Source organism: Coregonus clupeaformis, chromosome 7 (assembly GCF_020615455.1).
Source record: "Coregonus clupeaformis isolate EN_2021a chromosome 7, ASM2061545v1, whole genome shotgun sequence".
Classification (NCBI taxonomy): domain Eukaryota; kingdom Metazoa; phylum Chordata; class Actinopteri; order Salmoniformes; family Salmonidae; genus Coregonus; species Coregonus clupeaformis.
In genome coordinates this window covers 31,806,173-31,833,733 of record NC_059198.1, presented here as the reverse complement: position 1 = coordinate 31,833,733, position 27,561 = coordinate 31,806,173, and the positions used below count along the sequence as shown (strand labels likewise).

The 27,561-nt window shown below is 42.1% G+C and overlaps 5 protein-coding genes across 8 annotated transcripts; 2 read left to right on the top strand and 3 right to left on the bottom strand.

Moving 5' to 3' along the window:
• Positions 1 to 38: 38 nt before the first annotated feature.
• LOC121569739 (6-phosphogluconolactonase-like) lies at positions 39 to 8,047 on the bottom strand. 4 transcript variants are annotated; one of them, XM_041880898.1, is made up of 6 exons: positions 8,029 to 8,047; positions 3,936 to 4,204; positions 3,001 to 3,108; positions 2,487 to 2,588; positions 1,112 to 1,252; positions 39 to 826 (listed from the first exon to the last, which is right to left on the bottom strand). In XM_041880898.1, exons 2-6 carry the CDS (start codon positions 4,197 to 4,199, stop codon positions 680 to 682), a joined length of 762 nt encoding a protein of 253 aa, XP_041736832.1. In that variant the 5' UTR covers positions 4,200 to 4,204; positions 8,029 to 8,047; the 3' UTR covers positions 39 to 679. The 4 variants fall into 4 exon arrangements, with proteins under 4 accessions (XP_041736832.1, XP_041736829.1, XP_041736831.1 ...); XM_041880895.1 differs by lacking the exon at positions 8,029 to 8,047 and adding an exon at positions 5,574 to 5,655; XM_041880897.1 differs by lacking the exon at positions 8,029 to 8,047 and adding an exon at positions 5,409 to 5,495.
• On the top strand, positions 5,419 to 7,441 carry LOC121569737 (zinc finger protein 239). Its single transcript, XM_041880893.2, has 4 exons — positions 5,419 to 5,741; positions 6,064 to 6,151; positions 6,248 to 6,356; positions 6,594 to 7,441. Exons 1-4 carry the CDS (start codon positions 5,419 to 5,421, stop codon positions 7,322 to 7,324), a joined length of 1,251 nt encoding a protein of 416 aa, XP_041736827.2. The 3' UTR covers positions 7,325 to 7,441.
• An 83-nt stretch (positions 8,048 to 8,130) lies between the features above and the next one.
• Positions 8,131 to 15,913, top strand: LOC121569738 (zinc finger protein interacting with ribonucleoprotein K). The gene is made up of 4 exons (XM_041880894.2): positions 8,131 to 8,571; positions 12,269 to 12,408; positions 12,743 to 12,854; positions 14,777 to 15,913. The coding sequence occupies exons 1-4, from the start codon at positions 8,271 to 8,273 to the stop codon at positions 15,418 to 15,420; spliced, it is 1,197 nt and encodes a 398-aa protein (XP_041736828.2). The 5' UTR covers positions 8,131 to 8,270; the 3' UTR covers positions 15,421 to 15,913.
• Positions 15,914 to 16,135: 222 nt separating this feature from the next.
• LOC121569736 (zinc finger protein 808) lies at positions 16,136 to 18,782 on the bottom strand. The gene is made up of 4 exons (XM_041880892.2): positions 18,375 to 18,782; positions 18,061 to 18,173; positions 17,672 to 17,777; positions 16,136 to 17,439 (listed from the first exon to the last, which is right to left on the bottom strand). Exons 1-4 carry the CDS (start codon positions 18,628 to 18,630, stop codon positions 16,505 to 16,507), a joined length of 1,410 nt encoding a protein of 469 aa, XP_041736826.1. The 5' UTR covers positions 18,631 to 18,782; the 3' UTR covers positions 16,136 to 16,504.
• A 472-nt stretch (positions 18,783 to 19,254) lies between these two features.
• LOC121569735 (peroxisomal membrane protein PMP34) lies at positions 19,255 to 27,561 on the bottom strand. Its single transcript, XM_041880891.2, has 9 exons — positions 26,991 to 27,561; positions 26,787 to 26,847; positions 26,607 to 26,673; positions 26,347 to 26,498; positions 26,109 to 26,225; positions 25,694 to 25,842; positions 23,640 to 23,735; positions 20,647 to 20,732; positions 19,255 to 20,327 (listed from the first exon to the last, which is right to left on the bottom strand). The coding sequence occupies exons 1-9, from the start codon at positions 27,063 to 27,065 to the stop codon at positions 20,177 to 20,179; spliced, it is 954 nt and encodes a 317-aa protein (XP_041736825.1). The 5' UTR covers positions 27,066 to 27,561; the 3' UTR covers positions 19,255 to 20,176.

Below are 27,561 nucleotides of genomic sequence, written 5' to 3'. Positions count from 1 at the left end.
TTAATCGATTCTTAACGTTAATATTGATAATAATTCTGTACAAATCTTCACTTTTATTTTCTTCATCTTTAGCCAAGAAGGGCATGTGCCATTTCAGTTTATCATCAAAATCATACATTTTTTGGTTAGACAGAAGTGCATGTCATACATTTTATCGCCCACTTTAATAGTCAAATGTAAAGTCGAACTTTAAAAGTACAGAGGTCAACAGATCAGAAACAAAGTAAACACTGGTCTCATATGGAGACTTTCTGACTGAGGCTACCATATAAGCAGCTAGCTGGAATCGCATACAGTTCTACGAGATAATACACACTACAGTTTTCATGACATCAGAACCCTGAAACTTCAATAGTAAATATATTTGTATTATTATGACATTTGTATTTTTATGACATTACACTGTTTCCTCTGGAATGAATCATCCAGCAACTACTTCAAATGGTTGTCCCATCATTATACAGACATTCAGCACAGTACTACAACTTATGTGTTAACAATCCAATGTTTTTCCTATTCATTCATTCAATTACATCCCATTTTCCTGATATGTAGGGTTTAATCTCATGTCTAAAACATAACACTGTCAAATAGAAACAGGAATGTTCAGTGATATCCTGTATATTTCTCTCTGTGGATGTTGAGTTCTCGAGCTCCTTTTTGTCCTTCTCTATGGTCTTTAGAGTTTTGCTGCAGAGCCTGGTCTCTCCACCTGGACTGTCAAGGAGGCAGCGGCCGGTTCATCTATGAGCCAGAACAGCTCACCGTGGCTGGGGAACACTCTGGCTGCAGGTAGGGCCTGGCCTTCCCGACCCTCCAGCACTTGCTGTGGGAGACCGAAACAGAAACTCACAAGTTGAAAGGAAAAGCTCACTTGTAGTGTTATCAACAACAACAGAAATGCTTTCAATCCATTACTGTTGTACAGTGACATTTATTTTTCTGATCTTTTTTGTTGTTTTTTTTTTTTTACAATAAATGACAGGTAAACATAAATACAAATAAACTGAATCAAGTCTTCATAGTGACATTTCTTGATGCTTAATAGGTTGGGATCAGGGTGAAATATTGCGTCAGAGAGGATGCCAGTTTGTAGGATAGGATACAGTACCTTTAGCACTGGTGCTTTGCTGCCCCCTGTTGACACAAAGACCACACAGCGGGCTAAGTTCACCATGGGAAACGTCATGGTCACACGTTGTGGTGGGGGCTTGGGCGAGTCACTGATTGGGGCCACAATTTTCTGGGTTTCCTAAAAGTTGGGTAAACCCAAACCCACATCAATTGTCAAAAGCACTCAAAGTCAACCCAAAAGTACCAAGGCAACCACTAAATCTGATATTTTCAAGATAGTTATTACACAAGGCTTGCTGAGAGAGAAGTTAAACAAACTTTTTACAAATGTTGCGAAAGTAACTTACACTGGATTCCAAATATTTTTATTTCTTAAAAAGTGGTTGAACAGAAATACAAGAACGGTCCATACATAGCCAGTGGAGTGACTAAAACAACATATGCATGACAGGACAGGTGTATCCATGTGTGTGAAGGAAGACATGAAATAAACACAGTACTGGACAGAGCCAGACTTGAATAAACTGAAAGGATGAATCTAAAGATAATTTTTTTTAAACCTTACACTGAGACGCCACAAAATACTGGCTGTATATCAATTTATAGCTCCAAACCTCTGAATCCATATCTTAACCTACTGTAAATTATCTATAGGTGTCGTTAAAAGACATTCTAATTATGATAGACTGAAGGGTGGGTTCCCAGGGGGATTTCTAAAACGGGTGTGTGAAGGTGTGTGAGATTTTCTAACATGGTTAAAAGCCCCATATGTCGGTCTGACAGTAATTTGCGATCATGCATTCATGGCTTTGCACTACAATACATTATGTTTGTGTCAACATGAACGCCTTCCCTTACATGTGCTAAACATAAATATTTGTATTCAACTAACTGTAGAGGGGTTATGGCTCATTTCCAGTTCAGATAACATGAAACTGGGAGAGGGCGGCTGCTTGGGACATGTATGCTGAGTTTTTTGACAGTTCTTCCGTTATGAAAGACTATCTGATGAGAATAGTATCTAACAGCTTTATTTACGCCCAGACCAAGCAACGCCTTTTTAAACGTTAATGTTTTTTTTCCCCCTCATGGAGAACAGATGGAACATCATGATCTGATCCTCACAAGACCATAAGGATAAAAAAGAAGACATATCAGTAACATTGATGTAAATAGTTATCCATTTTAGCTCCTTTGATACCAGAATTACAACCTAGTGAGTGATACAGGTGGCGTTCCCGGTCGTCTGAGAAGATTGCTTTATCATATAAAATGCTAAAAATTTCTCCAGGCGTTGTGAGATTTGATAATCAGTGAAACGTGACTGCAAAAAAGACAACCTGGGAGTCAACATGGAACGAGGCTACAGTGCAATAAAGACGACCTGGAACTGGGCTGTAGACTGTGCTCACCTCCAGCAGGGGATGGTCTGGGAAGAGGGAACAGGTGTGTCCATCAGGCCCCATGCCCAGCAGCAACAGATCAAACACAGGGATATCCTCCTTAGGGAAGGCCTATATGTAAGACAAAATAATTAAAGGTAGACTCAGCGAAATGACGTTGCCACGAGCAGCACCGGAGATATTGAGATGAGCGAGATGCAACACTTCGCTCTCACACAGTCACACACAGTATCTGCACGGGTTCCCTTCACGCTGTTCACAGTGTGGTAGACAGGGCACCAAAACAGCAGAGAAGTTGAGTCTCATGCTTCAATGCTCTTAGTTGTTGCGGAAATTGACCCACTATGCTGTTTACTTTCTGCATCTACATCATATTACTGAGTCTACCTTTAATACCAAAATAAACAATATATCTCATTGTTTCATGTCATAACTTTTTTTTGTTTCATAACCATACAAGTGATACATTCACTGTGTGTGTGTGTGTGTGTGTGTGTGTGTGTGTGTTTGTGTGTGTGTGTACCTCCTTCAGTTTGCAGGCATAATCCTCAGCACACTCCTGTACAGGTAAAGAGGGGTCAATCGCCAGGACCCCACTGTCTGGGATGTTGATTTTGGAGAACAACTGATTCTGTTGACAAAAACAAAACATGATTGAATATAAAGAGTTATTTAACCTAACAGGATCAAGACTTGATAGATGCAGAAGAACTGTTCTTACTAAAGGTTTTAATGAGAACTATAAAAAATAGAAATGCCCTGCACCTGAATTAAATATGTGTGCTTGCAGAAAAATATAGACATCAGTCTGTAGATAAGTATATGCACATAGACTGCGTGTACAAAACATTAGGAACACCTTCCTAACATTGAGTTGCACCCCCTTTTCCCTCGGAACAGCCTCAATTAATCGGGGGCATGGACTCTAAAAGGTGTGGAAAGCGTTCCACAGGGATGCTGACCCATGTTGACTCCAATGCTTCCCACAGTGGTGTCAAATTGGCTGGATGTCCTTTGGGTGGTGGACCATTCTTGATACACACGGGAAACTGTTGAGTGTGAAAAACCGATCAGCGTTGCAGTTCTTGACCCACATTTAAACCGGTGCGCTTGGCACCTAGTACCATACCTCGTTCAAAGGCACTTAAATATTTTGTCTTGCCCATTCACCCTCTGAATGGCACACATACTGTACACAATCCATGTCTCAATTGTCCTTCTTTAACCTCTCTCCTCCCCTTCATCTACACTGACTGAAGTGGATTTAACAACTGACATCAATAAGGGATCATAGGTTTCACCTGGTCAGTCTGTCATGGAAAGACTAATCCTAATGTTTTGTACATTCAGTGTATATTAATTGTCATCTTTTGTGCATATCAGGTTTACAGTAAACTCTGTGATTTTAATATATGCAGCTGCTGAGGCGAGGACCAGTAAACTATGAGATTCTGTTACCTTGTACAGTCCATAGGTACTCTCTCCATCATCGAAGGGAACCAGCCTCTCATCACAGAACCCTGCTAGCCAGTGGCTGCAGTCCAGGTCTGGCAGGGCAGGCAGCTCCTTGCTGAGCATGGACACCAGACTGCCTCCTGAGAGGCCCAGGGAGAACCGGCCATGGTCCAACAGGGCCTTGTCAGCCCGAGATGCTACCAGGTGAGCCAGCGCTGGACCAAGCTCTGCTGCTGAGGGGAACACCACTACTCTTCTGCCTGACATCCTGACTGGAATAGAAGAGAGGAAAGAAAGAAGGTTGAGGTAACGGAAAACAGTTTATTTTATAATCAGTGATGCACTTCTTATACCAGCAAGGAGGAAGTGTCACTGACAATCCACCACATTGTTTTACAATTCACCATGCTATTGCAGAATTTCCCCAATTCAAGAGAAGAGGGCCAGCTACCAATAAATATAGCAAAGAAAGTAAAGAGTGGACTGGTCTATAATAATAATGATGATGGTGAGTACTCTTCGTGGAAATTCACATCTCACTGTAGCCGAATGTGACTATGCTTTCCATTGCCTGTACAGCAGACTAAATTCAAATGTAATTTTATTAAACATTCTGGCTTGTAAAGAAACTTTCCAAGTTTTTGCAGTGTTTAGTTTCAGGCTGTGTAACCAGAAAACTGGTAAAAAAGTGATTTATCAGCATAATCTCTCTGATGCACGTTGCAATAGTGTCCACTATGGTGCATGTAAGAGAGCTCTGCAGTGCCATTGATACTTTGCATCTCAATCTGGAGAGTAGGTGAAGCTCACCAGTTCCAGACAGGTATCAAATTCATACTATTAGCTCTAATAAAGCGTGTGGAAAAGCAACATTTTACTCAAAGTAAATTTTGTAGAATTACCTTTTTTTTTTTTTGTCGGCGAACGCAATTTTGCCACTCGCAGCACTTCCTGAAAATATTCCTCCACTAGCCAATCAAATATCCAGGACCGCCCTGTTATGTTGCATTCTGGTAATTGTATTGATTGTCCCAACTCCTGTGTGTGTTATGTGCACTGTTTATGGATTTATACTTAAAACCTGTATTTAGTACCCTCTAATCGTCTTTGATGAGCTGGATCGTATACGATATTTGATGGAAATCAACTAACTGATAATGAATAGTATATTAACAGTCTATGAACTACTTATAATAATGTACCCCCCTTTACTCGATATAGTTATGGTAGTTATTAAATTAAAATGTTCTAAAATTATTATCCCAAATACTTTTTAGATACAAAGTTGCCACTTCTCTTTGCTGTGATCCTTTGTGATTTCCCCTCCGATCCTGTAGATGGAACCATGTGTCTTTGTTGTGTGCACGTTCGTACAAAGAACTCGAGGCACACATTGTTATATATAACAAACTAAATATTTGACAGCTCGTTGAAAGTAACACGTAAGGTTATAGGCAGATTGGAAGTAATACATACTTTTGCCAAAATGTCGACAGCCTTTTGTTTTCAAGCACAGCTCGTTTCTGTCATGGACGCGTTATCAAAAACAGCTGTTTCAGAAATAAGCAAACTGGTCGACATCGAATCAAAGGTTTTAAAATTAGAAATAACGCGTGGTCGGAATGAAATAGGAGCACTTACAAAGAAACTGCAGTTGATGGAGAATTTGCTTAGGATCGACGCAGGGCACAGGCAGGACGCAAAGGCAGATACACGCACGAAAACACCAACAAGAGTGAGAGATGGCTCAATGAACGATTATTGTGAAAGACCTCATTCTGAGCCCAAAAGACCTGCAATCAAAAAAAGGTTTGCAAAGTTGACCCTTATTGAATATTCTATGGGCAGGTAATGTCCCAAAAGTGCAAATGTCTTATTTGCTATAGTTTTTGACCCAGGTCTGGATTATACTGGCCACAAATCACATATATTAGAATGATTCTGCATGAAACCCTTTGCTGCGTGAATTATGTGGCTTCTGCTTGCTCTTTGGGCCTAGGCTGGGTAACTGTAAATCAGTTATTGATAAATGCTGATGTAAAAAGGATTTTATGAAATACTGTATTTATTGATTGAACCCAACCCTTTTCATCTGGCAGAATTTAATCTATTTGTTTTCTTGTATGCTTAGTGAGAGTTCCTGGGAAAACATTTGTCCTCTCCAAGAGATGCATGTCATCCATCAGGATGAAGATAGTGCTGTTGCTTTGAAAACAGTGGTAAGTTATGAACTGTCATTCCTTCTGTCAAGTAGCCTTACTGTAATGTCCTTCTAGTTACAATTTTTTGCTGAGTTATTGTTATTTACCCTAAAGCCTACCACAGTGGTGAGAGACCAGCCTGAGTTGATTGTGATCAAGGAGGAACCTTCAGAGGTGGACATATGGGGCAGTGGGCCAAAGACCAAACTCATAAATGTAAAGGGTGAGTGTTGATGGGTTAAAAATCACATGAGGGCCTGGGTGCCAAATAGTACACCGTCAGGGAGGACTTGTATTGGCATTGCTGAACAGTTGGGTAACCTAGAAGGTTGGGTAATCTAGTCCAATAATGCAAAATGCAGAAGCATCGGCTTGTCTTGTGTAACTGAATATAAAGGTTGAACTGTTTAGTTCTGTTCTAAAATATATACGTATACATGCCTTCCTGTGTCACAAACAGGAGCAGCAACATCACTTGATACAGATGTTGGGCGTCTCAGTGGGCTTCAACATTGTCCAGATGGCTCAGACAAACACCCTATGCTTACTGAGAGCCAAGTGAACCACAGCACTCAACCCTCATCCAGAGTGCAATTGGAGGACCTGGACACACATTGGACAACGCCTGCATGTTCACAGAGCCAGGATGCACAGCAGCTCACATCTGCTGCACAGAGAAACTCCATAACTGGAAACAGCTATGGTGGTATAACAAATGTCCCCCCTCAGAGTTTCAGTGTGGCAAAGTCAAACATGAAGATCCACAGCCTGAGAACGTCAGGAGCTAAAAGATTTGGCTGTATGCAATGTGGCAAGAACTTCAGGTGTTATAGTCAGCTGGAAATACACCAGCGAAGTCACACGGGAGAGAAACCGTACCGATGCACGCTGTGTGGAAAGAGATATGCACAGAAAGGGCATCTTTATACCCACCAACGAACCCACACTGGAGAAAAGCCATATCGCTGCCTCGACTGTGGCAAGAGCTTCATTCAAAAATGCACTCTCGATATGCACCAGCGCACCCACACTGGAGAAAAACCTTATGTTTGTGTGAAATGTGGGAAGGGATTTACTAAAAACTGTAACCTTAAGAAACACATGGGTGTACATACAGAGTTTAACATGCATGTTTACAGTGAGTCCAGTTTACAAGAGGACAGATGGACAAGTAAACCTCATCAGTACTAGTACCAACTATAGGCCTACAGTCTCTACAGTGGATTTGCTGGACTTCAGTCATTCAAAGTTTTCCTCATAGAATATTAGTCTTTGCTTTTCAGAAAAATAAAGGTGTACCTTTTTCAACATTTGCCAGGTCTCTATTTTGCTGTCTGTCATATTTTTCCTAATTTGAAATGGGTTTTGGAGGTGAAATATAGCCCTGAAAGTAACAGACTGCCGCCAAGGTGTCTAGTTTTTGAATTGGATCTGAACATTACCTCATTGAATTGTGGGCTATTTGACCGTAAACCATGAATGAAAGCTCAACTTAATTGTGTTCCTGACCTTTACTTCATGGTTTACGGTAAAATACCCCACAATTCAATGCTGTAATGTTTAGATTCATGAGCGAGAGGTCTATTCAGAGATACTTTTGAGAAGATGGGAAACTCCATTGCATTCGTATTAACCTCCATTGTCTACTCTGCCCATGCGTCATCAATGAGCCGCGCGGTGCATTCTGGGCGATTCTGGGACAAGCAGAGCTCTCCAAGGAGTGAATGGGAGTCAATTGGGCGCTAGCTCAAAACCCCACATTAGCATGAATTTCGTCAACAAAAAGTACAACATTACAGATATTTTCCGAGATGTGAGATAATTAACTTGTTCTCTGTAATATCGTATAGCTCTTGAATCGTGACATTACGTACTTTCGAGGAAAATAGACATACCCTGACTTTGAGAAGGGATTGCGTGACGCAGTTTAACAACTTGAAGGCGATTGGTCGAGAGTCTTCTGGGTGAGGCGTTATCCGTTCTTTGCCCAAAGGGATTTCTATCTCCTAATTTCTCTATTATCTCTGGTCGATTTCAGCTAGCTAGCCACCCAATCAATGTCGATTATTATTCTGTTTTATTAATTTCGCCAGCCTATCATACACGTTGGACTTAGTTTCTTTTTAAAAACAAAACCATGAATACGATGATACATCGGGGAAGTTTTCAGACCCAGTTAGCTTCCATTATGGAAACGCTAAGCAAAGCTGCTGTGGTTGAAATCGGTAAACTTGTCGACGAGTGCTCGACCGTTCTCCGTTCTGAAATATCTCAACACATGAATGAGAACGAGGCATTAAAGAAGAAATGTTATCTGCTAGAGATTGAATTAAAGACGGTAAAACTGCACGAGCGTAAAAGGGTCATTGCCAGCCGTTGTCAGAATGGAGTTCAGGTCTCGGGACAAATATTTATGCGTCGACCAACAGAGAACCGAGGTGAGCATTTTTAGACGGTTACGTTAGCTAGCTTAAATCAATGGCAGTTTGCTAGCTAGCTACTGTAGCCGATTCAAATACATTCCACAATGTACGAGTTCGACTAGTGTGGGCGGACTTTAAAGATACAACTATTTCAGCGCCCAAAGAATAGCCCGCAATTAGCTACACACATTGTTCTGTGACGTAATTGTGTGCTTTGGGAGATGTAATCAGTACATTCGTTTTTGATAACTTTTTATGTGACTTCGGCCAAACAGACAAATACTCCATCTAAACGTGAGTCGATACTCAATTGCGGTACAGTTCTAGAAACATAAAGCCCTCAACTTTCATATTACATCAAAAACATTTCACAAATGCAAATTAAACAGTTACTGCACTGTTTTAGCCGATATTAACACAGTTGCAGCAGACAGTATTTTTCAGTGACAACATGTTTGTGGCGTCCATCTTCCGTTTACACGAAGGTGTTCAGAGACGCAGATGGCTAACGTTAATTAGCACAGGTACGCCTCTATCTTCAAGCTGTTTTCCGTAAACAAGACAGACAGAATACCAGGAAGCATACACAGAGCATGCGCTGACCAACTGGCAAGTGTCTTTACTGACATTTTCAACCTCTCCCTGACCCGGTCTGTAATAATAAGACCACCATAGTCCCCTTGCCCAAGAACGCCAAGGTAACCTGCCTAAATGACTATCGCCCGTAGCACTCACATGTATAGAAATGCTTTGAAAGGCTGGCCATTGCTCAAACAGATGACGCAATCTCTATTGCACTCCACACTGCCCTCACCCACCTGGACAAAATGAATACCTATGTAAGAATGCTGTTCATTGACTACAGCTCAGCATTCAACGTCATAGTCCCCTCCAAGCTCAGGACCCTGGGACCGAACACCTCCCTCTGCAACTGGATCCTGGACTTCCTGATGGGCCGCCCCCAGGCAGTGAGGGTAGCCAACAACACATCTGCCACGCTGACCATCAAAACCGGGCCTCTCAGGGGTGTGTGCTTGGTCCCCTCCTGGACTCCCTGTTCACCCACAACTGCGTGGCTGCGCACGACTCCAACACCATCATCAAGTTTGCTGACAACACGATGGTGGGAGGACTGATGACGATGAGGCAGCATATAGGGAGGAGGTCAGAGACCTGGCAATGTGGTGCCAGCACAACAACCTCTCCCTCAACGTCAGCAAGACAAAGGAGCTGATCGTTGACTACAGGAAACAGAGGGGCGAGCATGCTCCCATCCACATTGATGGAGCAGTAGTGGAGAGGGTCGAGAGCTTCAAGTTCCTCGGTGTCCACATCACTAAGGAATTAACATGGTCCACAGACACCCACACATTTGTAAAGAGGGCATGACCGTACCTCTTCCCCCTCAGGAGGCTGAAAAGATTTGGCATGGGCCCTCAGATCCTCAAAAAGTTCTACAGCTGTAACCATTAAGAGCATCTTGACTGGCTGCATCACCCCTTGGTACGCCAAATGCAAGGCACCTGACCGCAAGGCGCTACAGAGGGTGGTGAGTACGGCCCAGTACATCAATGAGGCCGAGCTCCCTGCCATCGAGGACCTTTATACCAGGCAGTGTCAGAGGAAGAATGCAAAAATGGTCAGACTCCAGCCACCCAAGCAATATAGACTGTTTTCTGCTACCGCACAGCAAGTGGTACCAGTGAACCAAGTCTGGAACCAACATGATCCTGAACAGCTTCTACCCCCAAGACATAAGACTGCTAAACAAGACTTCTAAATAGCTAATCAAATGGCTACCCGGACTACCTGCATTGACCCTTTTTGCACTAACTCTCTTGCAAGTGTGTATGTACAGTACCAGTCAAAAGTTTGGACACAACTACTCATTCAAGGGTTTTTCTATATTTTTTACATCGTAGAATAATAGTGAAGACATCAACTATGAAGTAACCAAAAAAGTGTTAAACAAATCAAAATATATTTTAGATTTTTCAAAGTAGCCACCCTTTGCCTTGATGACAACTTTGCATGCTCTTGACATTTTCTCAACCAGTTTCATGAGGAATGCTTTTCCAACAGTCTTGAAGGAGCACTTGTTGGCTGTTTTTCCTTCACTCTGCGGTCCAACTCATCCCAAACCATCTCAATTGGGTTGAGGTCGGGTGATTGTGGAGGCCAGGTCATCTGATGCAGCACTCCATCACTCTCCCTGGTCAAATAGCCCTTACACAGCCTGGATGTGTGTTTTGGGTCACTGTCCTGTTGAAAAACAAATGATAGTCCCACTAAGCACAAACCAGATGGGATGGCGTATCGCTGCAGAATGCTGTGGTAGCCATGCTGGTTAAGTGTGCCTTGAATTCTAAATAAATCACAGACAGTGTCACCAGCAAAGTACACCATAACATCTCCTCCTCCATGCTTCACGGTGGGAACCACACATGCGGATATCATCCGTTGACCTACTTTGCGTCTCACAAAGACTCAGCGGTTGGAACCAAAAAGGACAGATTTCCACCGGTCTAATGTCCATTGCTCGTGTTTCTTGGCCCAAGCAAGTCTCTTCTTCTTATTGGTGTCCTTTAGTAGTGGTTTCTTTGCAGCAATTCGACCATGAAGGCCTGATTTCACGCAGTGTCCTCTGAACAGTTGTTGAGATGTGTCTGTTACTTGAACTCTGAAGCATTTATTTCCGCTGCAATCTGAGGTGCAGTTAACTCTAATGAACTTATCCTCTGCAGCAGAGGTAACTCTGGGTCTTCCATTCCTGTCGCGGTCCTCATGAGAGCCAGTTTCATCATAGCGCTTGATGGTTTTTGCGACTGACTGCACTTGAAGAAACGTTCAAAGTTCTTGAAATTTCCGGGATTGACTGACCTTCATGTCTTAAAGTGATGATGGACTGTTGTTTCTCTTTGCTTATTTGAGCTGTTCTTGCCATAATATGGACTTGGTCTTTTACCAAATAGGGCTATCTTCTGTATACCACCCCTACCTTGTCACAACACAACTGATTGGCTCAAACGCATTAAGGAAAGAAATTCCACAAATTAACTTTTAACACTGCACACCTGTTAATTGAAATGCATTCCAGGTGACTACCTCATGAAGCTGGTTGAGAGAATGCCAAGAGTGTGCAAAGCTGTCATCAAGGCAAAGGGTGGCTACTTAGAAGAATCTCAAATATAAACTATATTTGGATTTGTTTAACACTTTTTTGGTTACTACATGATTCCATGTGTGTTATTTCATAGTTTTGATGTCTTCACTATTATTCTACAATGTAGAAAATAGTAAAAATAAAGAAAAACCCTGGAATGAGTAGGTGTGTCCAAACTTTTGACTGGTATTATACTTCCAAAAAAGGTGAAAATTAAAATGTATAAGCAATCAGAAAAAAGTTGTATGTATTGTTTTTGACCAGAAGAGCTACCAGGAGGCACCTCTTCCGGTCAAAAACAATACATTAAAATAAAATAAAATTAGGTTGCTTGTCAGTTTTTATTTAGACCTTTTTTGGAAGTACATAACATTAACGGCAGTAAATGACGATAGTTGCAGGCAGGGCAGGCATATTTGGTGAGTAATTAACATATTTTGACATTATAACACTTGCAGAGCTGTTTAATGGGAAGATGAATGGACGTTTTCTGGTTTTTACTGGTTCAGCCACGGTCAGTATATTCATGATAGACGTTTCCATTTTCAGAGAAGCAGTCTGCCCCCGCCATAGAGGGTGTCTTTGGTAAGGACTGGTGCATGGATCTATGGAGAGATGGGGAGTCCATCCCTCAGGATAAAGAGACAACAATTGGATCGGCCATCTTGGGCGATGATGAGGTCACTCAGGTCAGATTTATTAATATCCTTGAATAGTGCATCTCTTCTAGCCAGGCTGTCCCAATTTGCTCCCTTCCCCTGACCTTAACCCTACCCATTCGATGTTTGCAGATCTGTAAGGTGAAGACCCAAGCAATGTGGTGGAAGCGCCACATACCCCCACTGAGTGTTTATACCTATCCAGACCATTCAGATCAAAGGGTTAGGGACCAGGGAAAGGGTTAAGGAGCGAATTGGGACTGGGAAGGGTTATACTCACAACGAAGGTTACAAAGGTGCTTCTGTTACAATCAGAATAAAAAAGAACAATGTTGTCTAACTGTCACTCACCTGTCTTGTGTAGGCGATAGACTTAGACTTAGTGGACAATGAGCCTGAGTTGGTGTTTATCAAAGAAGAGCTGTTTGAGGATCGGCCAGTGGACCAGCAGAGGGGACATGCAAGCAACAGAAAAAGTAAGTGTGTTGTGATCATTGCGAAATTCTGACTGCTCATTCATATGTTGCAACTGTAAGTCCGTCTCTGGAGAAGAGTTGTATGCTACTATGACTTGTTAAGGAACTAGGGCTGTGGCGGTCATGACATTTTGTCAGCCTGTTATTGTCATGCAAAAGACTGCTGTCATGCAAAAGACTGCTGGTAATTGGCTGTTAATGAACATAAACACGTTTAGCATCTCCAGGCTCCACTCATACAAGCCTCTGATGCGCGCCTTTTGAACATCTACATTTTAAAAAGTTGAATAAATCAATTGAATATACACCATCACAATGAATTCATTATTTTAGGCAGGTCTAAAGAAACATTATGATATGAAGAAAATGTATTTCAGAAGAACAGAATATGAGTTGGCCTACTGTATGTTATGTGGCCATGCCATAGGCTGTAGGCTTGTTCATTTAGCAGACAAGATATGCTTAAGACCCGTGCCATTATTTTATATTATATGATTTTATAGTAAGAAGAATATAATTGAACTTACCTGAATAAAATAGAATGGATATTTTTCCCATTCCGGAGTGAGAGTGTGCGCATATGAAGTGGCTATGTTGAGCGTAAAATTGATCATTTGAAACAGGTCCTATACGCTAGATTTAGAGTTATTTGGCAACTTTAGTTGTGAATGATACAAGCCCTTAGAAATCAAAAGATATATGGGCTGCTTGCGCTCTTATCTCAGGCTACACACACTGTTCTCTCATCAAGTGATCATATTTTCACCCATCAGACATTTCTCAATTTAATCTTGTCTTTACTACTATGGAAATTAGTTTAGATTTAGAATGCCCCATTATCAAATGCGCAAGAACAGGGGCAAGACAAAAAAGACATGTCGTCCGTATGCACTGGAATAGCGAGTGGAGGCCACTTTACCGTCGGGACGTTTTTCACTCATGTTGGGTAGGCTACTCCGGTAATTTCGCTGTGCCACAGATTATATTCCACCCAAACTCTGTATGCCATGGGCTCTCCAACCCTGTTCCTGCAGCTACCCAGTGCTTAATTTGGGAAACCAAATGAAATCTGTTCGGGAACATGGATAGGAACACGTTTTCACAACTAAATATATTTAATTAAACTGTTGACAGCCCCTCTCTGCACGCTGGAGAAAGGAATGAAGGAGAGAGGGGAGGAGATGGAAACTCACAGTGGTTAGATATTCTGTAGCTAAAGGTAATGTCAGTCTATTAATTAAGAAGAAGAAAAAAGCCCTATTACTAGGCTATTCAAAAACAAATTCACTATAATTGTAGGCTAAATCTGAATTTGTTTAATTTAGGCCAGACCAGATATCTTAAATCATTTTTTCTGCCATGTGTAATATGTGGTAGACTATGCATTGTATAATGGCACAACCATCATAAAAAAAAAAATTCAGGGCTTGGCCTCATAAATAGGCCTATGCATAAGCTCTAATATGCATACGGGTGTTTTTAATTAATCATCACCTTAGAAAGCACTGTCCGTTTTCCACTCAGTTTCAACCTATTGTTGAACTGCTTTCTTCAAATTGATCAATCACAGTTTTAAAAGCACATACTGTTTCGATGATGTTTGATGTGATTTTCGATTGCATTTGCATTGATGTCAGTGGTTAGAGGCAAAGTAGAGCCCTGAGTACCAGGCCATTAGCGACCTGATGAGTTGGGTACGACCTGATGAATTTGCGAGTTGGGTACTACTAATGCATGTCCAGAGTGCATAAAAGGAGATTACCATGACTCGACTGTCACATTGAATTTTACTGCAGCCGTGACTCATGACTGCCGGTGTGGCAGTAATACGGTCACTGCAACAGCCCTATATGCGACTGGTTATTGAGTTGTTTCACAGCTGTGATGCTGGTATTGAGATTGTTTTCATTTGTACTATACAGGGAGTGTAGCAGTGGAGGATGGTCCAGCAGTAGAAAGAGCAGCTGCCAGTGAACTTCACCTATTCCAGGGGGACTTGAAGACATACCCTTCAATGCCTGACCCTGCAGGCAGGCATCAGGTACAGCCTGACACAGAGCAGCCCACATCCATCGAGAGCCTCATGGAAGACCCCACTCTGGCTGGTCTGGTTGACAACACAGCAGAGCCTGGCCCTGACACAGCCGATGGAATGTACATGGACTATCCTCCCCGCAACACATACGCACCAAGAAACCGGCCAAGCCACCAGCAGGGAACTGGAAAAGACCTGAAGCAGCAGTTTGACTGTTTGTTTTGTGGGAAGAGCTTTGGTTATTTGAGCTACTTGAAAGTCCACATTAGACGCCACTCTGGAGAGAAACCGTTCGGCTGCACCGTTTGTGGGAAGCGCTTCGCTCAGAAGACGTACCTGAAGCTGCATCAGCGTACACACTCTGGGGAGAAACCTTACAGTTGCACAGAGTGTGGGAAGAGTTTCTCTCAGAAGAGCTCGTTGAATGTCCACCTCCGGAGTCACACCGGGGAGAAGCCTTATAGCTGTGTCGACTGTGGGAAGAGCTACACCTATAAACACGGTTTTAACACACACCAATGTTTCAATTAAGTGATTGGGGAGTAGTCATTTTATATTGTTAATTTGTTTTTAAATTTACATTTCAACCTTGTTTTGAAAACTGACAACCGTAATCATGGTGGTTTTCAGTAGGTATAGTTTTTTGTTTTAAAACTGTGTTTTGCTACTGTGTGCACTAATGAACATGACCCAGCTGTTACTCTTCACTACATGACAGAGAACTGTTCCAGTTGAGTTTTCCCTCTGCTCCGTCAGTAGGATTTCACACAAACACTGTGCCTTCTTGTCACACAATTGGCAAGAGACTAGATGCCCCACTGTTTGATGAATAGAGATTTGAGTGACATTTCTGAAGAAGTATCTCTAAAGACATGTACTGTTTCTGGGCTAAACAGTGGTTGTCCTGTTACCAGTTGTTTGTGCTACTGTGAAGAATGCCAGTGTGGTAGACAGAGTATGTAAACATGTTCCCAAAAAAGGCTGTAATGAATTATGGAATTAAAGTAACGCGTTCAGTAATACATTTACTTGTTTGTACTCGCATTACATTTGTGTGATTCCATATGTTATAAAAATTTAAACATGGCAACGATTAAATGATTGAAATGTTATACCCTTAATGCTGTTTTAATTATGAAAGCAAATTAAGTTTACAGCAGCTGAATATATTCCAGAAAAACAACTGACACGATCATGGAAGCATTATGTACAAAACAAGTACAAAATGCACTGCTGGGAACAGAAATTGAAAACATCCATTTAATGATATCTTATGTAATTTGTACCAATGTATACAGAGGACAATGCAGATACAGTACCAACTGCCATCTTGCACCAAACATTGGCAGGTCCATTCCTTTAGCCTAAAATATAGAACATAGGCTAGTGGTAGGTGAACATTACAGTACTTATAAATTGTGCAATGCACCACGTTCTTTGCAAAATAAAACTTCGTAATTTACTTTTATTGTAGGTAAATCATACCAGATAGACTAATACATCCTGCTAGTGTTGTAGCGAATTCAGACAAATAAAACCAAAGTGTCCAAAAATGGATGTAACAACTGCAGTTTGCCCCTTTAAGTCAAGAGTATTGCAATCAGCCAAAAATACTTCATTTATTTTTATGAACAGCCATGTGTGTTTGGAGCAGTTGCTGATTGATGAAAGACAACGGACACTTAGAACATTTGTGCACTTGGTCCTTCTTCTTTTTCTTATTTTCTTCCTTTTGACCGTGAGCTTTGGCCAAGTGCTGAGTGAGGTATACTTTCTGGGTGAAACCAACTTCGCATGTGAGGCATTTGAACGGTTTCTCACCAGTGTGAAGGCGCATGTGACATTTCAGATTGCCCTTCTGTGCGAATCCTCTCCCGCAGACAGTGCACGTGTGGGGTCTCTCTCCAGTGTGCACCAGGTGGTGTATCCTCATGCTTGACGGACAGCTGAAAGACTTGCCGCAGTAATGGCAAAAGTACTTTGAGCTGTTCGAGGCCAGATCATCGAGAGAGACACATTTGTGTTTTTTGAGCTGAGTTTTCCCAGGATAATAGTTTTTACACACACTGCAGTACAGCGACTTGTGAGATTTCATATGCATTGTCAGATGGTTCTGCCGCAAGAAAGTCTTCTTACAAATCACGCAACTTAACTTGTTTGTGTCGGATTTACTATGGGAGTGCAAGTTAAACCTGTTAAAGTAACTGAAAGTCTTCCCAGCAGTCTTTCCAGCTTTGCTTTTTGACTTTGCTAAAGACTTCTTTGCATACGTTGGCTTTGTGATGTGTTCATCTTGTCCTTCGTTGGGCAACAGCTCGGTATCGTCTGGTAGGAACTCATCGTCCTCAATGGGAAAGACATGTTCGCCGTATTCCTCCTCCACTCCATCGATGGATATGAAACGTAAAGTGTGTCCTGTGGAGACATCCGTAGTAGACATCTCCAGTACCTGTTTATCCCGTCTCTCTGGCCTGTCCTGGAGGAAGGAATGAAAGGATGGATACTCGTTGGAGGGCCCTTCTCTTCCATTGTCCACTAAGTCGTCATCTCCTGAAGCAAGATAAAATACAAAAAGAAGAATGCACATAAGAGAGTTGTGGCTTCGATTGCCTGTCCACCAATTCATGAAAAACAATGTCCAACCTCTATGATGACCAAATAAGAGAGGGTCACATTGTCTTATAACTGCATGTTATCAAACGCATAGAGGTTTTAATCTGAGATGTTTGATTTGCCTGGCTGGTGTAGTGCTAAATCGCATAGTTTAACTCTAACAACTTACCGTCTAAAATTATTGTTGGTCTTTCCTGTGGGTATCTGCTGTTTATGATTTCCACCTCAAAATCCTCCTCTTTAACATCAGCTTGGCCTGAAGGCACCCCCGTTGACTACGAGAATAAGACAAATATTTTTAGAGCCACTTGAAAAACGCAGACACTGAATAACAAAATGCATTGAAGTAATAAGAGTACTAAATATGACATAAGGGGTAAGTGTCAATAATGTAGGGTAGCCTCTGATTCACTCATTTCAGAGAGCTGGGCATCTGACAGCATGTCCTCTGGTAAGCCTGAGTCCTCTGTTGGTTTCCACAATCCTGTCTAGCGCTTTCTCATATCAGTGCAGACAACAGACGAGGCAAGGAAAACTGTCCCCAGTCTCCTCACTCACGTTGGCATTGTGCTGCAGACTGTTCTCTGTGCTGTTGGGATCCCCATGGTTCCATAGATCAAGGCACCATTCCTTCCCAAATATTCCTTCGATGGTGGGGGATCCGTTTAGCCCTGGAAGAGAATGCAGAACTGAATTGGCACTTGGGCATTTTGTGTCATAAACACATTGAAAACAGTGTCCCCTATGGGATGAATAGACTAAAAGGGAAAGGAATGAAGACTATAAGATCCCCATTCTGCATGCATTCTTTGTCAACACAACATGCATCCTCCTCCTTGTCATGGATGCATTGTCAAAGGACCACAACATACCTCTGTCTACTCTGTTGATTGTTTCACCAGTTTGAACACCAACAGAGCGATAGTTTCCTGCCAGCTTGGGTGCTGTGCTTTTCACAATTGTCAGTTCACTTTCCAGACTATGCAATTTCTCAGTGAGAGCCTCATTTTCTAGAGATATTCCTGCGTACTCGTCGTCAACCAGTTTGCACACATGAGCCATTGCGGTTCTAGACAGTATTTCCATGATGGAGGACAGTTGTGTGTGAAAAGAAGCGCGTTTAGACATGGCTCTGCGTTATAGTCCAAACACCGTTTGAATTGATATTGAAGTTGTTTAAACTAACCAAATATCTCGCCTATTTCGACCACAAATGGCCTACCTAACCCAGCTGCTTAACAGAATTTAACTGGGAACAAAAACAGGCAATGGAAATTCAACTTCCGGCCAACGCATATGTATGACGTAAAACACTTTTGGGATTCTCTATGACGAAAATCATAGATTAAAATAGCGTACATGTGGATAAAAATATGCTTTGTTAACTCGAACATTTTTAGTTGAACGGAATACATTACAATCATTTGATTAAACATATAGCATCGTAGTAAACACTACATTTTAAACCGTTCTTATTTTGTGGGGCTGTGACCCCATCTACTGGTCCAAAATGATATTATTGTCAAAAACAACAACAACTGCTCCACAAGGAAGTATGCAAATCAGAGGAAAAACTGTTTTTTTCAACGACAATCTGAAAATGACAGTTGTTGATGCATATTTAACCTTGTCCCCAGGCTCACCTGCTTCGATGGAGAGAGAGAGCCGGCAGGGTGGGTGGAAGAGATGAATGCATATGGTCAAAAAAAGCTAAAATGTACTTATTTGAGCAAAAAAAAAGCTACAATGTACTTATTTGAGCAGCAACATTTTATTTCTACCAACCTTTCTGAGAATCTGAAATGTTGGTGAATTATCCATCCATCACATTGCACTGTACAAAAATGCACTTAAAATACATTCCTTAATTATTATATACGTTTGTCAGAGACAGTTAATGACACAATGAAAACATTTCCCATTGATTTGACAAGAGCAACAATGCATCACAAAATATTTAGTTAAGCAGCTAATCTTAGAAGAACATAGTACAAAACGATTAAATTCACAGGAGTCTGAGAAACAAGTGGTGTCTACTTCCACAAAAATGGCAGTTAAAGGAAAATAAATACAAACAAAAAACCTGGGACAAGGAGAGCTCGGGCATGGCTAGAAGGGATCCAGCTTTTGTCAAATTAAAGTCCGATTTGGCTTTTCGTTGCAGGTTAGGAGAATTTACGCAGCAGATTAGGAGAATTAACGTAGCAGGTTAGGAGAATTAGGTTAAGGTTAGGAAAAGGGTTAGGGTTATTCATGCTAATGATGGGTTTTTGAGATAGCGCCCAATTTACTCCCATTTACTCCTTGAAGGAGAGCTCTCCTTGTCCCAGAATCACCCAGAATGCACGCGTGGGCCAAGTGATTGGTCGACAGTCTGCTGGGTGAAGCGTTATACGTTCCTCCATTCATTGCCCAATGGGACTCCTATCTCATCCTTTCTCTAATATCTCTGGTACAGTCTCAGCTGGTCTCAGTTCGATCCCTTCCCCTCCCTTTGGCCCTAACCCTTTTGATGCTTGAATATCTGTAAGGTGGAAGCAATATGGTGGAAGATTCACCCCTAGCTACACTGCTTATATCTATCTGGATCCTTTAGACATGCCAACATTGAGGGGTTAGGGCCAAGGGGGGACAGGGAGCAATATGGGATCGGATGTCTGATGTCACAGACAGGCTAGTGGCTGGACGCAGGCCTCTTCACTCCCATGACCCTGAAGGTGCGGCTGGCGATCTTCTCGTAGAGCAGGAACATGAGGGCAGCGGTCAGGACGGTCTGTAGGAGTTTAGCTTCCAGGCCTTTGAACAGGCCCAGCATGCCATACTTCCTATGGGTGGGAGAGAGCATCGAAAAACAGAATATGTAGGAGATTAAGGCATTGGCTGCGTTCCAGGTAGTCTTAATTGCAATAGTGCTGCACAGATGATCAGATCTCACAACGCCTGGAGAAGTGTTTGACATCTCAGGAAACACATTAATATGGTATAGTAATCCTCTGAGATGCACAGCACGACAGCAATAAAGACAACCTGAAACGCAACCACTGACTTTAAATCTGGACAATCTGGGTGTGGTAGCAGTCATGGTGCTTGGTAAATAAAATGTTGAAATAAGGTAGGCAGCTGTGTGTGCGTGTGTGGACCAACCTCACTCTATTGATCAGCAGATACATCACACTTCTCAGGCTGTTCAGCAACGGTGATCTGTCTGTGTGATGCTTGTGTTGACCAAACTGAGAACCAGATGCAGAGAACGAGCAGTGGAATTAGCATACATACAGTGGGGAGAACAAGTATTTGATACACTGCCGATTTTGCAGGTTTTCCTACTTACAAAGCATGTAGAGGTCTGTAATTTTTATCATAGGTACACTTCAACTGTGAGAGACGGAATCTAAAACAAAAATCCAGAAAATCACATTGTATGATTTTTAAGTAATTAATTTGCTTTTTATTGCATGACATAAGTATTTGATACATCAGAAAAGCAGAACTTAATATTTGGTACAGAAACCTTTGTTTGCAATTACAGAGATCATACGTTTCCTGTAGGTCTTGACCAGGTTTGCACACACTGCAGCAGGGATTTTGGCCCACTCGTCCATACAGACCTTCTCCAGATCCTTCAGGTTTCGGGGCTGTCGCTGGGCAATACGGACTTTCAGCTCCCTCCAAAGATTTTCTATTGGGTTCAGGTCTGGAGAATGGCTAGGCCACTCCAGGACCTTGAGATGCTTCTTACGGAGCCACTCCTTAGTTGCCCTGGCTGTGTGTTTCGGGTCGTTGTCATGCTGGAAGACCCAGCCACGACCCATCTTCAATGCTCTTACTGAGGGAAGGAGGTTGTTGGCCAAGATCTCGCGATACATGGCCCCTTCCATCCTCCCCTCAATACGGTTCAGTCGTCCTGTCCCCTTTGCAGAAAAGCATCCCCAAATAATTATTTTTCCACCTCCATGCTTCACGGTTCGGATGGTGTTCTTGGGGTTGTACTCATCCTTCTTCTTCCTCCAAACACGGCGAGTGAAGTTTAGACCACATGACCTTCTCCCATTCCTCCTCTGGATCATCCAGATGGTCATTGGCAAACTTCAGACGGGCCTGGACATGCGCTGGCTTGAGCAGGGGGACCTTGCGTGCGCTGCAGGATTTTAATCCATGACGGCGTAGTGTGTTACTAATGGTTTTCTTTGAGACTGTGGTTCCAGCTCTCTTCAGGTCATTGACCAGGTCCTGCCGTGTAGTTCTGGGCTGATCCCTCACCTTCCTCATGATCATTGATGCCCCACGAGGTGAGATCTTGCATGGAGCCCCAGACCGAGGGTGATTGACCGTCATCTTGAACTTCCATTTTCTAATAATTGCGCCAACAGTTGTTGCCTTCTCACCAAGCTGCTTGCCTATTGTCCTGTAGCCCATCCCAGCCTTGTGCATGTCTACAATTTTAACCCTGATGTCCTTACACAGCGCTCTGGTCTTGGCCATTGTGGAGAGGTTGGAGTCTGTTTGATTGAGTGTGTGGACAGGTGTCTTTTATACAGGTAACGAGTTCAAACAGGTGCAGTTAATACAGGTAATGAGTGGAGAACAGGAGGGCTTCTTAAAGAAAAACAGGTCTGTGAGAGCCGGAATTCTTACTGGTTGGTAGGTGATCAAATACTTATGTCAGGCAATAAAATGCAAATTAATTACTTAAAAATCATACAATGTGATTTTCTGGATTTTTGTTTTAGATTCCGTCTCTCACAGTTGAAGTGTACCTATGATAAAAATGACAGACCTCTACATGCTTTGTAAGTAGGAAAACCTGCAAAATCGGCAGTGTATCAAATATTTGTTCTCCCCACTGTAGGAGCTTATTCCACTGGAATAACACTAAACATTGGGACAGCCCAATGTTCACAGCAGAGCACTAAACATTCATTGGCAGACACACACATACACAGTCACAGGACAGACAGAGACCCCTCATTAAAAAGTACTACATAATTACTACACAAAACCTATTCGTGCAGTGGTGGCAATGTAGAGACTTGTAGGGATTGTGTAGTGAATGTATAGTTTACACACTACTCAAGATACACAAGTAGAGTTTTGTAGTGTTCAGTAGGAAAACAGTAGTGTTTCCAGTAGTAATCAGGTAGAGATTTGTACTACTTGATGTTGGTAGCCGAGCTGTTTGCTAGCACCGTTGAAATGTAGCCCGTTTTCGTCATGCTAGTTAATAAGTAGGTGTGTTTGTATGCAAATGTACAGTATGTTCATATTGGTATACTTACCCATTCTACTTACCTATTTTGACCTGTTGCCGAGGTGGCCCTCGACATAAGAAGACTGGAGGCCATTGTTGGTAAGATTAATATTGTTTATCAATCATTATTATTTTTGTCTGATGTGACTTCTGTTAGCAGAGGATTGATAATGGCTTATAATTGGTTGTTTTCTTGTGCTTGTCTTTATTTTCTAAATATAGATACATCTTTAAAAGGATTAACAAAGAGTGTAAATATGTAATTAATGTAATATTTTGTTGCTTTTACATTTGTATAAACGTATTATTTATTGTTTGATGATATAACTACAGTTAGAAACTCAAGGAAATAACATGTGCACTAGTCTAGTAGTGACACAGTAGTGAAACAAGAAGATGTCAATAGGGATTTTAATAGGCAAACAGTAGTAAATGTGTCCGTTTTCAATAGTAATTCAAAAGGGTTTATGTAGGAAATGAAAAAGTATCAGGAACAAATCAGTACTGACACAACACTACACACATTGAATGTGTAGGCATGACGTAGTATTTCAATAGTGAACATGTAGGAATTGTGGTAGAATGTGTAGGTTTTAAGTAGTAGATACCCAAAAGCTCAGTTGTTACACAGTAGTCATTAAGGAATAATTATGTAGTGATTTGAGTAGGAAATATGTTGTGTTCACAAGTAGTAAAAAGGTCCCAATTTATCACTCATTAGTACTTAAATTACTACATAAATCACTACTGATTTACTACACATCTCAATAGCAATCAATTAGTAAAACCAGTAGGTTTTGTGTAGATCTTGGGTAGTAGTGATGAGTTGTGATTCAGTAGTACTTTTTCATGAGGAACATTCTCACAAACACACACACACTGTTCTTACCCTCAGGATGGACTGTACAGTCTGTAGTGGGTATGTGACTGTGGTGGCCACTGCTTTGGCTATGGCACCAATCAGAAATACCTCCAGAGACAACAGCTAGAGAAATGGACACACAACAGTATCAGGATCAGTTAGTTCCAGTTTAAATAGGGTTGGGCAGGTACAGTGGGGAAAAAAAATATTTAGTCAGCCACCAATTGTGCAAGTTCTCCCACTTAAAAAGATGAGAGAGGCCTGTAATTTTCATCATAGGTACACGTCAACTATGACAGACAAAATGAGAATTTTTTTCGCAGAAAATCACATTGTAGGATTTTTTATGAATTTATTTACAAATTATGGTGGAAAATAAGTATTTGGTCAATAACAAAAGTTTCTCAATACTTTGTTATATACCCTTTGTTGGCAATGACACAGGTCAAACGTTTTCTGTAAGTCTTCACAAGGTTTTCACACACTGTTGCTGGTATTTTGGCCCATTCCTCCATGCAGATCTCCTCTAGAGCAGGGATGTTTTGGGTCTGTCGCTGGGCAACACAGACTTTCAACTCCCTCCAAAGATTTTCTATGGGGTTGAGATCTGGAGACTGGCTAGGCCACTCCAGGACCTTGAAATGCTTCTTACAAAGCCACTCCTTCGTTGCCCGGGCGGTGTGTTTGGGATCATTGTCATGCTGAAAGACCCAGCCACGTTTCATCTTCAATGCCCTTGCTGATGGAAGGAGGTTTTCACTCAAAATCTCACGATACATGGCCCCATTCATTCATTCCTTTACACGGCGGATCAGTCGTCCTGGTCCCTTTGCAGAAAAACAGCCCCAAAACATGATGTTTCCACCCCCATGCTTCACAGTAGGTATGGTGTTCTTTGGATGCAACTCAGCATTCTTTGTCCTCCAAACACGACGAGTTGAGTTTTTATCAAAAAGTTCTATTTTGGTTTCATCTGACCATATGACATTCTCCCAATCCTCTTCTGGATCATCCAAATGCACTCTAGCAAACTTCAGACGGGCCTGGACATGTACTGGCTTAAGCAGGGGGACACGTCTGGCACTGCAGGATTTGAGTCCCTGGCGGCGTAGTGTGTTACTGATGTTAGGCTTTGTTACTTTGGTCCCAGCTCTCTGCAGGTCATTCACTAGGTCCCCCCCGTGTGGTTCTGGGATTTTTGCTCACCGTTCTTGTGATCATTTTGACCCCCACGGGGTGAGATCTTGCGTGGAGCCCCAGATCAAGGGAGATTATCAGTGGTCTTGTATGTCTTCCATTTCCTAATAATTGCTCCCACAGTTGATTTCTTCAAACCAAGCTGCTTACCTATTGCAGATTCAGTCTTCCCAGCCTGGTGCAGGTCTACAATTTTGTTTCTGGTGTCCTTTGACAGCTCTTTGGTCTTGGCCATAGTGGAGTTTGGAGTGTGACTGTTTGAGGTTGTGGACAGGTGTCTTTTATACTGATAACAAGTTCAAACAGGTGCCATTAATACAGGTAACGAGTGGAGGACAGAGGAGCCTCTTAAAGAAGAAGTTACAGGTCTGTGAGAGCCAGAAATCTTGCTTGTTTGTAGGTGACCAAATACTTATTTTCCACCATAATTTGCAAATAAATTCATTAAAAATCCTACAATGTGATTTTCTGGATTTTTTTCTTCTCAATTTGTCTGTCATGGTTGACGTGTACCTATGATGAAAATTACAGGCCTCTCTCATCTTTTTAAGTGGGAGAACTTGCACAATTGGTGGCTGACTAAATACTTCCCCCCCCCCACTGTATATGATAATACAGCATACCAGGGTATTTTTATATATTGGAGGTCTGACTTCCAATACCATGGAAGCGTTTGTTAATACATGTCAATATTTGTACTTTTTAAATCAATATATCTTCAATCAAGGTGTGTACTAGTTGAAAGATAAAGCTAATTCCTCTTTGCTTTTCTGTTATCACATTTTTTGTTAGTGAGGGAGGATTGCAGGGCTTTTTCCCATCAATGAGAATTCAATTCTCATCCATAATTCTGCCTAGTCTTTGCAAGTACTCCCTCCCATTACCTCTTTGTGAACCAAGCTTCTCAGCTGCCTCTTCAGACCCTCATAGATCATGAACTGGACAGCCGGGTTGAGCACCAGCAGGAGAGAGGGGAATGTCCCGTTCCACAGGGCCCCCACCCCTTCGTCCTCAATGATCTGCACAAAGCCATCTGAGGGGAGGAAAGAGGGACACTGTTTACCCTAGAGACATAGTGACAAAGAAACCAGACTAGGAAACAGTAGTACAATGTGTGTTTGCCTGTGTGTGTGAAAGAAAAAGAGAGAGAAAGAAAGATAGAGGGAGAGTGTGTATGTGTCTGTGTGTGTACGATGCTTTAGAGAGAGAAAAATAAAGAGAGAGAGTGACAGAGACATTATACTGGCACACATCTACAACTTTATCTGTTTCCAACACTCATACTGCTGCTGCCTTTACCCATGATGCCTGAGTAGTTAGTGGGACGGATGTCTGCATTGCGGAACTTTGCTCCCTGAAGCTTGAGTCGTGTGTTGACCACCCACAACGGAGTGGTCACAAGCACGTTCACTACACCTGGGAGGGAGAGAGAGCTCGGAATCATTCCTTGACACTGTTTAAGTGTTATTAAGTCTTAATAACTTCGTAAGTTAGTTAGTATCAGCGTCTGGGTCTTTAGGATCTTATGTAGGCCTACCTGCAGCGATGCCCATTAGCAGGTCTCTGCTTGGAGTTGACTTGTGTCCCCGGAGCCAGCTGGCTCTCAGGCTGTGGAAGCAGTAGAAGTAGACGAAGTTGGAGCAACAGAGACTGCAGATCACTGGGAACCAGCCCCTGTACGGCGCCAGCCTGCAGAGAGGACAGGCAGGGGGACAGACACAACCTAAGCTGATTCTGTTCAAATAGAAAAGGCTGAGAAAGCAGAGCGAGAGAAAGACAAAGCTCTTGTTTACTCACAACCCCTCTTCCTTGACAATCTCTGACAGAATGGCAGGAGTGGACCTGGCTTTTCTGTTCTCATCCACTATAGAAAAGGAGGAACAGAGAAGAATAGACATGAGACTTGCACCAACATATCTTATGTCCTCTATTCAGTTTGGCATAGAGGCGTAAAGATATAGAGGTAGCTAGCCTTACCTTGCAGCCGTAGTCTTGCAGTGTCAAGTGGGAAGAAAACGGTCATTGCCGTCACACTCCCCTAAAAACATATAGGCCTACTGTCAAATGTAGGGTCAGATAGCAATTTAAAGAAAAAATACTGCCCCTTCTTTTCATGTAATGCAGAGAATCTGCAATAACCTACTATAAAAAAGCCAATGCACATAAACAACGTTTACTTACCACTGCTCCAGCCATTGCATGCACCAAGCTTTCGTACGAGAAAACTTCAGCAAATCGAAAGTCTTCAGTGATCATTTTGATTGCGGTAGATACAAATGTAAACTTGACATTCCACCATCCACAATAGTTAAGGAATAGAGATACTGTTTTTTATTTCAGGTCCTTCCAGAAAACAACTACGCGCCTGAATGCTCTTATGATTTTTTCCCCTCATAGACATTAAACCCATTTTTTTCTCCGAATGCGCTTCTTGCTTGTTTTACATCCAGGTCGTTCGTGTAGCCAATGGTAGATAGTCCCTTTTCCCAATAAGGTGATTGGACAATAGGCGATGCCACGTGTTCATTTCATTGGCGTTTCCTGTTGTCACTCAAACAAATGTAACAGCAGGGATGCGTTCAGTACGTTTTCACGTTCTGAAACGTTCAATTGAACGGAAACGGTGCTGTACTGAATGACCTGTCGAAGAACGGGTATGGGTTGGGTCATACTGTACTGTATTTGGTTGGGTTATGGGTTGGGAAACGCTGTCAGCATGGCCACTTCCCTTTAAATACACTAATTACTTCAA